The 15,900-nt window shown below is 39.4% G+C and overlaps 1 protein-coding gene across 1 annotated transcript; it reads right to left on the minus strand.

Moving 5' to 3' along the window:
* Nucleotides 1-646: 646 nt before the first annotated feature.
* On the minus strand, nt 647-10,847 carry LOC146713644 (uncharacterized). Its single transcript, XM_085449478.1, has 7 exons — nt 10,752-10,847; nt 7,611-7,813; nt 7,373-7,474; nt 6,624-6,977; nt 2,011-2,088; nt 1,351-1,451; nt 647-1,196 (listed from the first exon to the last, which is right to left on the minus strand). Exons 3-7 carry the CDS (start codon nt 7,461-7,463, stop codon nt 1,188-1,190), a joined length of 633 nt encoding a protein of 210 aa, XP_085305604.1. The 5' UTR covers nt 7,464-7,474; nt 7,611-7,813; nt 10,752-10,847; the 3' UTR covers nt 647-1,187.
* Nucleotides 10,848-15,900: the final 5,053 nt, after the last annotated feature.

The raw sequence follows: 15,900 nt of genomic DNA on the forward strand, positions 1-15,900 counted from the left end.
GTCAGAGTTGTGATATTTAAATGTTCATGTGATGTAAAAACTTCTTGACACAGAATTCAGTTGAATTCAATTTAAATTATTTTATATTAATTTTGTTTACATATTCAAAATATATTATATATAGTTTTGCATAAATGATAATATTTCCATGTCCATCGTTTAACCAGGTGTTTCACACTGAGTTGTTGTCACAGCTGTGTGCAGTGCAGAGATACAGCACACAAGAGGCAGATCTGAACAGTGAAAGACAAACTTACAGAGTTACTCAGAAATAAACACACGGACACATCCGAGTGATGACAAATTCAGACAACAGAACAAAAGTAAACATTTTTTAAAAAGAGAAAAAAATAGAACAAAGATTTATATACAACGACAAGAACAGGAGTATTTCTACACTGGACTCTGATCGAGGGTTAGACACAGGACATGGATCAGCTGCAGCAGAGAGCAGCTCTATTCTGGGAAAAACTTTGGATTGGGAACATAAACCTGACTGAGGTCTTGTAGTCTTTGTGAGAGGAACAGTTCACTGATGAGCTGACACTGGAAAATCTAAGAAGAAAATCCAGTTTCTCCCATAAAACACACATTAATAACACAGAATCTGCAGCTTTGGTGATTAGTTGTATTCTGAATGAAACTGATGAATCTTTATGTGAGTCAGAGTTCTTCTCACTGAGGTTTCTGCTGTTTTGATGTTGCATTAAAACGAGACACGAGTGTAAATATCAGTCCAACTAGTTTTCTTACTTTGCTTTTTTAGCACACATGACAAATAAAAAGTAGAGAAACCGTTTTACTGTCAACAAAAGTGCCAACAAGAGTGTATTAAACAATGTTAACACAAAACATGAAGCTCCATCCTGTTAATGCTGTTTTGTGTTTTACCTCAAATTCAATTCATCCTGTTTTTATTTTAACACCTCAGCATATTTATAGTTCAGATGAGTTGAAGGATTTCAATATTGGACTGAAGTCCTGAATTTAAATCTTTTTTGTGTTGTTTGTGTTGTTTTTCCCTCTGTTTGTTCTTGACGCCAACTGAACAGCATCGAATTGGAAACTTCAAATCTGGTTTATAATCATGATGTTATGAAGAGTTTCTGTTCAAAGTCTGAGATCTGCAGTTTCAAGCTGTTGTCATGAAACTGAACTAGAAGGTCCATATGCTGACAACGTCTTCATCAAGAACTCTGTTTGAAATTGAAAGAAAATCCAAAGACTCACTGAGTTATACTGAATATGAAAAGTTTAAGAGACTTTAAAATGTCACAGAGCAAATGATTCTGACACAAACTGTAAACATTTGTTTTTAAAAGACAATACTTTTTTTTCTGACAGACTTACGTGTTCTTTGCAATTCTGATAAAACATAAATCCCCATGAGATCAGAGAGATACAGATGAATACAGCCCCGACGATTGCTAGCCGGCCTGACAAAGAAATTCCTAAGGTGCAAAAAACAGTAAACACATAATTCAGTTAATGATGTAAACGAGCACATTTTAAAAACAGGAAGTGGAATTAACCATTAAATAAGCAGTATTACTCTGGGAGGTGAACACCAGACTTTATTTACATGTTTCTGATGCACAGAGAATTTCATTTATCACCACTTACAGTCTGGTGACCTCCAGCTTACATCGGGCCTTTTGCCCAATGACAGCCAGGAAAGACTCGAGCCCCCAAAACCCAGAACTGGATAAAACTGATATTTGACATTTTGAAGCAGAACCTCAGTATGTTTACCTGAAAGAGCTGCAGGTTTATGGGAGGATTTTACTTTGTTATTCATATAGACTCAGTTTCACTTATGAAGGCCTAGTCTTAGACTCTCTTTATTTTAAGACTGAACTAAATCCATTTCTAGAAAACTGGATGGGAGTGTTTTCTGTTCTGGTAAATTAATACAGTTCTCAGATTTGGCCCATATCTCCTGACTGAACTGTGTATAAACAATATAATGAATGAGTGATTTTGTAAACTGTAAAGTTATTTTGTTTTTACCTTTGGTCTCTTCCTTCAGCTCTGGTGGTTGGAGACTTCCAGGTTGCTGAGTTGTTTCTGTCTTCCCAGGCCTTGATTCTGAAATAAAATAAAAAATTCTTTGTAATAAATTGGAAAATGATCTAATGTTATGACAGTGAATTAAGTTGCTCACAGTTTTATTTCTACCAAGTGGAAACTTACAAAACTGAAACATGAAACCAACAATGAAGAACCCAAAAACAAAAACAATGTTGTGATGAGAGAAACAGTTTGTAGCTCTTCAGTGTTGGTTTCCTCACATCCAATCCAATCCAATCCAACTTTATTTATATAGCACTTTTAAAAACAACAAAGTTGACCAAAGTGCTTTCCAATAATAAAACAGAGATAGCAGTTAAAACCATACTTTAAGCATACAATGAAATCAATAAACAAAACAAATATATAATTGAAAAAGAAGATAAAAATAAATCAACATGAGTAGAATAAACAATAAGATATACAATGAATAAGATTAACAAAGTAAAAAGATTAAGAATGACCAACAGCTGACTAAAAACTGACTACAAACTGGCTCTGATAACACTCCTAGAAGGCCTTTGAAAAAAAGTGTGTTTTTAAAAGTGATTTAAACATTTCAAGTATTGGGGCCTGCCTAATATGGAGGGGCAGTTTGTTCCATAGTTTGGGGGCCACAACAGCGAAAGCTCGGTCTCCTCTGTGTTTAAGTCTCGACATGGGGACAGCAAGGAGTGACTGGTCAGATGATCTGAGAGACCTTTGTGGAGTGTATTGGTGTAAAAGGTCTGACAGGTAAGACGGAGCCAGGCCATTTAAAACTTTAAAAGCAAGCAATAAAATTTTAAAATGAATTCTAAAATGGACAGGCAACCAGTGTAAGGAGGCAAGAACAGGGGTAATGTGCTCACGTTTGCGTGTCCCTGTCAACAGGCGAGCAGCAGCATTCTGGACCATTTGCAAGCGTGATAGTGAAGCCTGATCAATACCAATATAAAGTCCATTACAATAATCAAGGCGAGTGGTCACAAATGCGTGCAAAACTCTCTCCAAGTCACAAAAAGAAATAAAAGGTTTTACTTTAGAGAGCTGCCTCAACTGAAAAAAGCTTTTTCTCACCACTGTATTTACTTGTTTGTCCATTTTAAGAGCTGTGTCAAATTTTACTCCAAGGTTGGTGACAATTGATTTGACACACGATGTAAGAGGACCCAAGTCAGATGGAGGGACACCAGGTCCATTCGGCCCAAATATAATGACTTCAGTCTTCTTTTCGTTAAAGTTTAAAAAATTCAGAGCCAACCATGCTCTGATATCCTTAAGACATTCTAAAATAGGCCTGAGGGGGTTAAGGTCATTGTGTTTCATCGGTAGATAAATTTGACAATCATCTGCATAAAAATGAAATGAGACTTTATGTTTTTTAATAATATGGCCAAGGGGAAGTAAATAAATACTAAAAAGAAGGGGCCCAAGGATGGATCCTTGAGGTACACCACATGGGAGGGGGGCGGAAGATGAATGAAATTTACCAAGTGAGACTGAAAAACTTCTATCAGAGAGGTATGATTTAAACCACTCCAAGGCAGTGCCTCTAATTCCAACATGATGTGCTAGACGATAAATCAAAATATTGTGATCTACTGTATCAAAAGCTGCTGTGAGATCCAAAAGCACAAGTAAGACAGACTTCCCAGAGTCAGCAGTTAATAAGATATCATTAAAAACTCTCAAAAGCGCAGTCTCTGTGCTGTGAAGTGCTTTAAAACCAGATTGAAATACCTCAAAAATGTTTTGACTCTCTAAAAAAGCCTGCAGCTGTGAGCACACTTCTTTTTCTAAAATTTTAGAAACAAAAGGCAGCTTTGAAATAGGTCTGAAATTACTCAACAAAGAGGCATCCAAGCCAGGGCGTTTCAGCAGAGGCTGGACCACTGCCTGTTTAAAAATTGCAGGTACATGGCCTAAAGTCAGGCTGCTGTTTATAAGCCTTTGAATATAAGGTCCAATAGTGCCCCAAACTTCTTTAAAAAAGCGAGGGGGAAGAACATCACTGGGAGAGCCAGACTTGATTTGGGTGACAATTTTACCCAGTTTAAATAGAGACACAGGTTCAAAATGGCTAAAAATTGCTAAAGGCGTAAAAATAACAGAAGGGTCATAAGAAGGGAGTAAAATATGTGCTCTAATAGATAAAATCTTCTCCACAAAGAAATTTAAAAAAGCTTCACAAGTTTCAGCAGAAGCTTCTATACAGTAGGATTGGGGAGGGTTAAGAACAGAGCTTAAAATACTAAATAAGACACGGGGCTTATGGCAGTTGTCATTAATAACACCTGCAAAATAGGCGGATTTCTGGTTCTTGACAATTTTCTGATATCTATGCCAGCTATCTCTTAAGATATCATAAGACACTTGTAGCTTGTCTTTTTTCCCATTTGCGTTCTGCTTTTCTGCACTCTCTTCGAGCAGCCCGAGTGATGTCGTTCAGCCACGGCTCAGACTTCAATTTAGGCCGCCTGACCTTCAGAGGAGCAACAGTATCCAGAATGATTTGACAAGTAGATAAGAATTTTGCAGTCAGCACCTCAGTGTCGGCACAGACTGAGAGCTCTGAGTCAACATTTAAGGCCTTATTAAAGGCGGTAGAGAACTGGACGGCACTTGATGGTTTAAACATGCGAGAAGCAGTAGGAGGGCCACAGATAGTGATATTACAGGGAAGAGAAGTTTCAAACAATACAGGCATATGATCAGAAAAGACGACATCATAAATTTGAAGATTATAAACAGGTAAACCATAAGACAAAACCAGATCCAGAGTGTGTCCATATTTATGAGTGGGACCAGTGACAGACTGCAAAACATTAAAAGCATCAAGTAGGTTTAAAAAGTCCTTTGCCAATGGTTTAGTAGGACAACACACATGAATATTCATATCACCCAAGATTAAAACCTTGTCATACTTTGGCATTATTTCAGCCAAGAACTCAGAGAAGTCATTAACAAAGTTCCTATTATATTTTGGTGGACGGTAGATCACCGCACAAAGAACAGGATGACTGCTACCAAGCTCAAACATATTCAGTTCAAAACTGGAGAAAGTGACAGGTGACAGCTGGCGACAATGAAAAGTAGATTTATAAACTGTGGCCACTCCTCCACCTCGGCCCGTAGTCCTTGGTGAGTTAAAATACGAACAATTTGGCGGTAATAGTTCTGAGAAAGAGCTTAACTCACCGTCACTTAGCCAGGTTTCTGTCACACAGAGGAAATCCAGATTATGAGAGGTGAAGAAATCCTTCAAAATGAACGTTTTATTTGCTAGCGACCTAGCGTTAACAAGGGCAAACCTGGTAGGGTCCGTCAGACCGGTGACAGCCATCCAGGGAACCTGTTTCAGTTGCCGAAGATTCCGCGGATTCGCTCCACCGCAGCGAAGATGAGGTAAGAGAAGGCGGGGATGCTGGATCTCTTCAGCCAAGCCGACAACAGGTACCAGCCAGGTGCCAGTAGGTTCCAGGAAGCGACAGGAGACAAAACGCCAGTGCAGAGGTCTGAATTCAGTCAGAGTGCATTCGGAAACTAATCTGTTACTGCCAGATGAAAGAGCCAAATATGATTTCAGTTTCACGAGTAGCCCGCTGCGTTTTCCCCGACGTTTAAAGCGCTTCCTCTTATGAGATGTGGTAGGGGTGTAATCCAGGTGATGCGGTACTCCAGATAGTAGCGGAGGTGGAAAAAAGTCCTGTCCATCAGCGTTAGTCCTTCCCAAATTCTCTGTGGCAAGTCGAATATTTAACAGAGCTTCACGATCGTAGGTCAATAGAGAGTCAGCGTTGTTCAATAAAAGTGACAAAAACAATAGAAACACGCAGAGCAAAAGTGGATCCGACAACCGTGGACGGCGAGCCATGCACACCGGCGCCATCTTACACGCCATCTACATCTACGCCATCACATGTCCTGATGAAGCTGCTCAGTAACAGTGTCACTGAGGTTGGACACTGTGGATTTCTGTGGTCGACTCAGACTCTGAGGCCTCCTTCAGGGATGTTACCTGGACCAGCAGCTCCATGAAGAATTAGCCTCACGTGTGTGTAAGCCACAAAGACTCTTGTGTTAAAAAGTCCAACTTAAAGCAGAAATGACCATGTTTACAGTCTTCTACATCAACCAGTGTTGGTCTCCATGGATAGTTTCATATCATCTCTGTGTAGACTTCCTATATGTCTGTTACTGTACTCAGCACTAATTAGCAGGTGTGTGTCTGTGTGATGCAGTTTATGGATGTAATTTTCTAACTACACAGTTTTTCTGGTAATTCTATTAAAATGCTCCAAAAGGAAACATCAGTTCTCGAACACTGAAGGAGATCCAGTTCATGGACTCGAGTCAGTGAAAGTGGGGCTACAGCTGCTGGTGTCTGAAACGCCATCAATCAAACAGGATATTTATAAAGACACTGTTGTTATGAAAGTGGAAGCTAAAGATTTGTGTTCATCACTTTGAAAGCCTGTAACAATTATACACACCAATTTTATCTCAGGTTTGAACCATGATTAACGTTAACAGCTCACAGTGATCACATGTGTATAAATGAATTGTCTTACCAGAGACGGTGACTCTGCAGCTGTTGGAGCCGCGGCCATAACCTGTGTCCACCTCACACAGGTACAGACCCGAGTCCTCAGTCCTGAGTCTGGACAGCTGGAGTCTGATTCGTCCTTCTCTGAGGGCGTCTTTGTCACTCTGGACTCGTCCTGAAAACTCTTCATCCTCTGAGAACTCGACACCACCACGAAGATAATACAGAGTTATGTGTTTATGATCATTATTCATGTAACAGAGGATCTCCAGTGCTGAGATGGGCGTGTCTGGTTTGGTGGTGAACGTCCACTCCAGTGTGATGTTGTGGTTCTCCTCTGCCTGATAGGAGCTCTGTGTCACATCCACTACAAATGATCCTGTTGAGGAGACAGAGATGAGCAGACACACTCACAACTTAGTACAAGATCAGACAGTAAAACACAGGAATAAACGAAGCATCATTTCTTTTATAAATCCAAAGAACTTCAAGGCTCCCACTACAGCCTGTCATATTTGTCCATTTATTCAGAACGCCATAATCTGCTCCTTGTTGTTTTGGCTCCTGCTAAAGATGCTTTAAGTTTCCAACATTTTGTTTCCAACAATCATGATGCCTAGAATCACATTTATTTATTAACAATCTTTCCTTATTTGTTTACACAAAACAACAAAAAGTAAACAGTACAAAATATAAATAATCATAATTCATATACCCTGATCTGTGTCTGCTCTGATCATAGATGAGTTTAAATGCTCAGCAGTTTTTGCTCACCTCTGCAGAGGACGAGTGTTAGAAGCAGCACAGCAGCAGAGAAGGCCGAGGGTCTGTGTGTAAAGATCACACTGATCTCCTGAAGAGCCATCACTCTTTACTCTGAAAATCAATAAGCAAAACAAGCTTCCTGTTACTCTCTGCATCTCACAGGAAGTCCAGCAGACTAATATTACATCATGTGTTTTTTCTAAATGTTAATGTTTCTAATTCTTTAACAACATTAAAGAAATCTTACCTCAAATAAATATTTTAGTCAGCACTGGAAATACGTGCTGCTTTCTTAAAAAACTTTCAAGTACAAACAAACAAACAAAAGAGAAAATATCTTCGAGGATTTTAAGTTCAGAGCTTCTCTGTGATGTGTTTCTTCATTTGCCTACTCTGAACATCATCTCCAGACTGCAGATCCTGTACTGTTGATCAATGAGTTCCTCCACTCTGTAACAATAACAGGAAAACAGGTTCAGTCCCAGTGAAGTCACATTCAAGAAGCTGTTTCAGTGTTTAAGCGATTTAAAAATAGTTTATATGTAAAGAGACATTTAGATCATCACTGATTACATAACAGAGGGCAATGATTTTAAATGTGTTCTGGTCAGGCTTGTACTGAGACAAAAAAATCAGCCTGGAAGTTTTTGTCCAGGCAGATCACCATCATTGTCAACCCCCCCCCCCCCCCCCCCCAAAAAAACCCTAAAATATCTAATTATCAATATCTAATTAAAAACTACATCTGCTTTCAATGAGAAGCAACGTCATTCTCACTATAATCCATTTCTAACATACTGTAAAAAGAAAAGCTATGAAGCACATCCATTATTTGCAAGCAACTTTTTTTTTTTATATGCATGACAAATGGATTTTTTCAGTTTCTTTTTTATTCCTGTGACACAAAAACTCCCCACACCCACAGATGCTGTGAGATAGTGTATGTTTGTTTACAGTGTTTCTTGGCGCTTTTTGTCTGCTGACATGTCAGTTATTTAACATATTTTATTGCATTTATTTATTTTCGACTCCACCTTTTTTTCTTTTTTCACTTATATCTGTGTTGCATACACATTCAATTCAGTTCAATTGAATTTAATTCAATTCAATTCAAAACAATAGAATTCATTTTATTTATATAGCGGCAAATCACAACAACAGTCGCCTCAAGGCTTTATATTGTAAGGTAGATACAGAGAAAACCCAACAATCATATGACCCCCTATGAGCAAGCACTTTGGCGACAGTGGGAAGGAAAAACTCCCTTTTAACAGGAAGAAACCTCTGCAGGACAGGCTCAGGGAGGGGCGGGGCCATCTGCTGCGACCGGTTGGGGTGGGAGAAGGAACAACAGACATGCTGTGGAAGAGAGATTAATAACAAGTATGATTCAGTGTAGAGAGGTCTGTGCGCCTTAGCATATGCTACTTCCGGTGGGGAAACTCCTGTAGGGCGCTTCGTTTCTAGTGTGATATTCACGCCTTGTTTACAGTCGGGTTTTCGAAAACAAGTCAAGTAAATGGATGAATCAAACGGCGATTTACATTTCTCATGATGTCTTGGGCATTTACCGGATATATCCGTACATGATGTTAATCTATTTGTCAATATTTTTTGTCCTGCGCCTCAGAGCAAAAGAGAGAAAGGATTCAAATTTTACATTTCTCAGTATTTATATAATCTTGAAGGTAAATCACAACATACCCTTCATAAATACTAATATATAGAGACACTTACCAGCAATCATTTATTTTATTTTTTTAATTTCCTTTTTATTCGCGGTTTGTTGATGCTATGTAGGTGTGTACTTGAAATTTCTAGCTGATATCGACTTTACGGGGGAAACATCTGGCTTTCACTAATGTTCACCTGTAGTTTGAATGCTGAACATTTGCCTGTTTAAATCATAAGAACTGTCACTATAAGGAGATGTGCTTCTGATTCTGTGATGCAGTTCTGCTTCTGTTGAGTGATGTAAACAACCACTCAATCTACACTCTTCAAATATCAAAATCAATCATTTGATTTTTTTTTATGACACAGCAATGGTGAGTGTTCCCACCTTCTGCTCTTTGTAACTTAATGTGATCTTTCCGTTTTTGTATTTTGGACATGATTTTGGAGTCCACCTTTGCAGTAGCGATTGACCGCAAAATAAAGCTACCGGAAATGTAAAACTCTACATTTGGTCTTAAAACAGGAAGTTAGCATTTTCTCGTGCACAGGGTTTATTAACACATAGTGAGTGAGAAAGGTGACTGAAGAAGAAATACTCAGTGCATCATGGGAATCCCCCAGCAACCTACGTCTATTGCAGCATAACTAAGGGGCGATTCAGGGTCACCTGGTCCAGCCCTAACTATAAGCTTTAGCAAAAAGGAAAGTTTTAAGCCTAATCTTAAAAGTAGAGATAGTGTCTGTCTCCTGAATCCAAACTGGAAGCTGGAACAATAAACATAAGACACCAACACAACATTACTGGAATAAGTGATATAACATTGAGCATAAATGTCAGCATGAACCACAAGTCTTTGGCATAGTGCTCCCTCCTCTTGAGCCAATATTATATTTTCTTTTGAACGTAGAAAAAGCGAGCTCTCTAGCAGAGCAGAACAAACCAGATGACTCAATGATGAATTTAACCAAACACCTCCAAACTTTAAGGATTATTTCTGAGGACCAAACTGACTCTGCCCCCAAACAGCTGAAAAGTCGTGTTAACAGATGATTGTCACAGTTCAACACAGACAGGTGAATGCTCAATTTAATCTTAGAATAAGTTTTGTAACTTTAGTAAACATGCTTCATCTTTAGTCCTTAGTTTGTGCTAAAGAGTCATTTTCAAAGGAGAAACCGAAACAATCCATGTGATTTGACTCCACCCACTCTGTAAACAGCAGTAGTCTGTGTGTATGTAGCTGCCATGACAGAAAGAAACATGCCGCTGCAGTCAGCTCTGTGTTTTATCTTTATTTGGCAAATACATTAAAGAAAAGTGTTTAATGGTGGCCCATGAAACACTCACTGCACACAGGACAGGGACTATCAAAATAAAACAGGAAACACACGACAGGCACAGACTTGACACTAAACAGAGGGAACACAGGACAGGAGTAACAAACTGCGTCATGAGACATGACTTACCCAAGAAGTAGAAATCACAAAACAATAAAGAACCTGTCAGTATGTACTGACATGTGTATGTGCTCACAGTTTGACTTTATTCAGAATGCATTCAGTAACATGTAAAAAAAATCCCAGTCTTTCATCACAAATTGTAATGTTTTGTTATAAGGTTCTTGTTTGTTTGTCACCTGACTGAAAAAAACAAAAACAAAAAACCCCCCAAAAAACCCAGAAAAAGCAAACAAATAAAAAGAAGACTTACCACAGATAAAGACCCCAGACGCCGACACAGTGATCCAAACTGTCGCTGTCCAAGTGAAACGAGTTGCTGGAGCCGAGCAGGAAACAAAAACTGAGACAACGATTAACAAGTTACTGCAAACCAGACACTCCAGTCAGATCAGTTTCTAATGTTTATTGCTGCACATTCTTCTGTCTATTTATCAGATAAACCCTGAGCATGACGAACGCAGAGACAGCTGACCTTGATTGCATATTGCATCAGATCAGTGCCGAATCCGATCATGTGTAAACCAAGGAGGAGCTGAACATGTTTTTGGTAGCATTTGCATTTCATTCTGTCTGTAAACACAACAAGCTCTAAAGGTAAAGCAATAACCAGGCAGGCCAAACCAAGTAATGGAGGCCGCCGTCACCTAAGCAAAACCACTACTCACAACAAGCCACGCATGGTGGGGCTGGTCACACACACACACACACACACAGCAGGCCTTTTCCACACCTAGACCAGAAGCACACACTGACCAGCACAGTGGAAATCCACCATAAGCCTCCCCCACACCCACACTGCTCTCCTCCAGCTTATATCGCCTCTGGAGGGTAATTGGTGATAAACGAGGGCAGATGAGCGCACTGTGTAATGTCAACATTGTCAAATATGGAGATTTAAATATTATATCACAACTGTCCTCTGATCTCTTCCTAAATTCAACAGATAAACCTGAAAGTCAAAATAATGCTATACAGAGCCGTTTATTTAAAACTATATCATTGTTGGTACTGACAGCATGTAGGGAACGATGTACGGGGATTGTACATATCAGGTTACTTTGGAACTCTGATGTCTTCGTCTTTATCAAACTTTCATAAAATGTATTTCATTTCATTCATAAGATTAGTTTTAAAACACTTTAAAAGCGAGTGTGTGACATCATTGCATCCATCTTTTTTTATATCGTCTTTTATACAGGCCTGAAACACATTCACCCACAGTAAGAACTCCCACTCTGACGGCAGCAGTCACACAGAGACAGTTTGTATGCTGGAAGCAGACTCACACTCATGTGTGGAACAAGTCAGTGTGTTTAATGTTTTGACACAGAAATTAAACAGTGACCTCTAGCGTCTTGCTCTGGTATTGCATCAAAGGACACAGCACAGCTGGAGCTCTGTGTGTTCAGCCTCTGAAGTCTGCTTTCATCTGCCGGTGTCACGGTGAAGAAAATGAGCTCAGTTCTTTGTATGTGTGCACATGCTTTTCAGATAAGGATGATTCTGATAAAAGAGCTGCTTTTTTATTTGAACCTGTTATAATGTGATTCTGTGCAGTAAGTGCAGTCACAGGGCTCTGGCTGGACTCCCTGTAATGTTGCTCAGTTCTTTAACTATTTTAAATAACAGCTGCCACCTGTGGACTTAGACGTGTGATTCAGAAATATACAGAGACTCTATGAGAATGTGCTCTAACAAAGGCCTGACCAAAATGCTTCAGAAAAAAAGTCAAACATCTTCATCAGAAATAAAAATCTATGAAGTCTAATCCTTCTTTCAGAACTCAGCTGAGAATCATGAAGATTTAATCTTGTTTCAGTGTCAGAATCACTCAGAGCTGTCGTCACTTTCAGTGACACTCTGTGAAGGAGTACTGAAAATAGTGAATTTAATTTATCAAAAATCTAAATGAACTTTTTGTAACAGCTACAATGAGTACATATCCCATTAGGAAAGTATGAATAAGGGAGAGTATTCAGATGCACATTTGTATTTGTAATGATTAAGATATGAACTCATTGTTTGTGAGTGTGTTAACAGAGGTTTGATTTCACAGTGTAATTCAGGCACTTATTAGTTGTTAGTTAAGTATTTGGTGTGAGCTCGTTTAGAGTGAGGACTATTTTTGCCTTTTAAAGCATTTATAAATGAAAATGAAAGTACATCTAGACTCAAACTCGGCTTCACAACTAAATAAATCACAAACAGATACAAAACATGCAAATATTTATTTCCACATTCCAAAATAATTGTTTATGAATCTCTTACTTCATAAATGGTGCTATGAGATAATTATATATGATATTCTTAATGAAGAATTATCATTTATATATGTATTTATACAGGACATGCTAAAGCGGAGTAATACTTTACAAATGGTGAATTAAGCATAATAATCATAAGAACACCTTATTAATGCTAAATAGTCTGACATAATTATGATGTTACTGATTTCGTTCCTTCATTTTTTCAGGAGCTGCCTTCATACTCTCCCCACATGAGGTCGACCATTGTCATCGTAGGGTCTGACAGCAGCTCCAAGGACTTCCTCACAGGATGCCACTCTGACCATGGCAGTCAGGTGGTATTAAAGAGACTGTAGAGGTCTGCCTATAAGATCATCAAAATCAAATCAAATCACTTTTATTGTCACATCACATGTGCAGGTACACTGGTACAGTACATGTGAGTGGAATTCTTGTGTGCGAGCTTCACAGGCGACAGAGGTGTGCAAAAATACATTAACATAAGAACAAGCAAAATATAAGAATGGCTAAATGTGAGAATTATATGAATAAATATATGTACAATATAAGAGTGTATTCATATTACTGAATGTGTATACTAAATATGTATATCTACTTGTGTGTATACAGGAAGTGCAGAATTATTAGGGAAGTTGTATTTTTGAGGAATAATTTTATTATTGAACAACAACCATGTTCTCAATGAAGCCAAAAAACTCATTAATATCAAAGCTGAATGTTTTTGGAAGTAGTTTTTAGTTTGTTTTTAGTTTTAGCTATTTTAGGGGGATATCTGTGTGTGCAGGTGACTATTACTGTGCATAATTATTAGGCAACTTAACAAAAAACAAATATATACCCATTTCAATTATTTATTTTTACCAGTGACACCAATATAACATCTCCACATTCACAAATACACATTTCTGACATTCAAAAACAAAACAAAAACAAATCAGCGACCAATATAGCCACCTTTCTTTGCAAGGACACTCAAAAGCCTGCCATCCATGGATTCTGTCAGTGTTTTGATCTGTTCACCATCAACATTGCGTGCAGCAGCAACCACAGCCTCCCAGACACTGTTCAGAGAGGTGTACTGTTTCCCCTCCTTGTAAATCTCACATTTGATGATGGACCACAGGTTCTCAATGGGGTTCAGATCAGGTGAACAAGGAGGCCATGTCATTAGTTTTTCTTTTATACTCTTTCTTGCCAGCCACGCTGTGGAGTACTTGGATGCGTGTGATGGAGCATTGTCCTGCATGAAAATCATGTTTTTCTTGAAGGATGCAGACTTCTTCCTGTACCACTGCTTGAAGAAGGTGTCTTCCAGAAACTGGCAGTAGGACTGGGAGTTGAGCTTGACTCCATCCTCAACCCGAAAAGGCCCCACAAGCTCATCTTTGATGATACCAGCCCAAACCAGTACTCCACCTCCACCTTACTGGCGTCTGAGTCGGACTGGAGCTCTCTGCCCTTTACCAATCCAGCCACGGGCCCATCCATCTGGCCCATCAAGACTCACTCTCATTTCATCAGTCCATAAAACCTTAGAAAAATCAGTCTTGAGATATTTCTTGGTCCAGTCTTCTGTGTCTTGTTCAGTGGTGGTCGTCTTTCAGCCTTTCTTACCTTGGCCATGTCTCTGAGTATTGCACACCTTGTGCTTTGGGCACTCCAGTGATGTTGCAGCTCTGAAATATGGCCAAACTGGTGGCAAGTGGCATCTTGGCAGCTGCACGCTTGACTTTTCTCAGTTCATGGGCAGTTATTTTGCGCCTTGGTTTTTCCACACGCTTCTTGCGACCCTGTTGACTATTTTGAATGAAACGCTTGATTGTTCGATGATCACGCTTCAGAAGCTTTGCAATTTTGAGACTGCTGCATCCCTCTGCAAGATATCTCACTATTTTTGACTTTTCTGAGCCTGTCAAGTCCTTCTTTTGACCCATTTTGCCAAAGGAAAGGACGTTGCCTAATAATTATGCACACCTGATATAGGGTGTTGATGTCATTAGACCACACCCCTTCTCATTACAGAGATGCACATCACCTAATATGCTTAATTGGTAGTGGCTTTTGAGCCTATACAGCTTGGAGTAAGACAACATGCATGAAGAGGATGATGTGGACAAAATACTCATTTGCCTAATAATTCTGCACTCCCTGTATATGTGTGTGTGTGTGTATGTCTGTGTGTGTGTCATTCATGCTGAACAGTGTTACAGGCAGCATTATGTTCTCCACAGCTTCTCCAAATCCTTTCACATCTGTCTCATGCTCTTAGGTGAACCTGCTCTCAACTGTGAGAAGCACAGGGCCCCACTGGTGGACCTGGCAGTTCTGCTATTCTGTGGCAAATGTCAGTCAGGCTCCACAGTGCTGGGCAGTGAGCACAGGGCCCACTAGACAATGTTGGGTCCTCAGGCCACCCTCCTGATGTCTGTTTCTGGTTGTTTGCTCAGGGACATTCCCATCAGATACCTTCACGAGTTCATTGTGTAGCTCTGGCGGTGATCACCCTGTCCTCTGGCTCCCTCTAATGGTAAAACCAGTATTACACAAATAAAACAAGTCAGACATTTATAGCAGATGGACCTCTGGATCAAATCTGAAAATCCTATGTCATTGTCGAGTTATTGTGTTCATACCGCCCGCCTGCTGGAGTGATGACACCATCCAATCAGCCTCAAGTCTCACTTCAGTCTCTCGTTGGTCATAATTTATTCCAGATTGAAGGACGAGTTACAGGAAGTCAGAGTTGTGACTTTTAAAACGTTGCTGACCTTTCACCTGAGTGCAGTCAGTAAACAATAATGACAGAGAACAATCACTGATTATGATGCACATGATGTCCAACATGATGTACGTAGTGACATACTGTCACAGCTGGGCTCACACACTGAAGAGAAACAAGAGACTGGAAGAGACTCAAACTCAGAAAATAACCTTTTATTAACAACAGAAATGTATGTTTATGAATAAATCATCAGTCTGATTCAGCTGAAAGACAAACTTCAGATTGAAGTTATCTATTGGTGATTCGGTCCTCATCAACATCAGCAGCTGAAGTTCATTCAGTAAACAGATGTGACAGAACAGCTGGACTTCTGTCAGTAATCAGCAGCTGATATGAAACGTGAAAAATAA

Source organism: Copadichromis virginalis, linkage group LG3, assembly GCF_057382275.1.
Source record: "Copadichromis virginalis isolate Kocher_CV1m ecotype Utaka linkage group LG3, C_Virginalis_male_GT1.1, whole genome shotgun sequence".
NCBI classification, from domain to species: Eukaryota; Metazoa; Chordata; class Actinopteri; order Cichliformes; family Cichlidae; genus Copadichromis; species Copadichromis virginalis.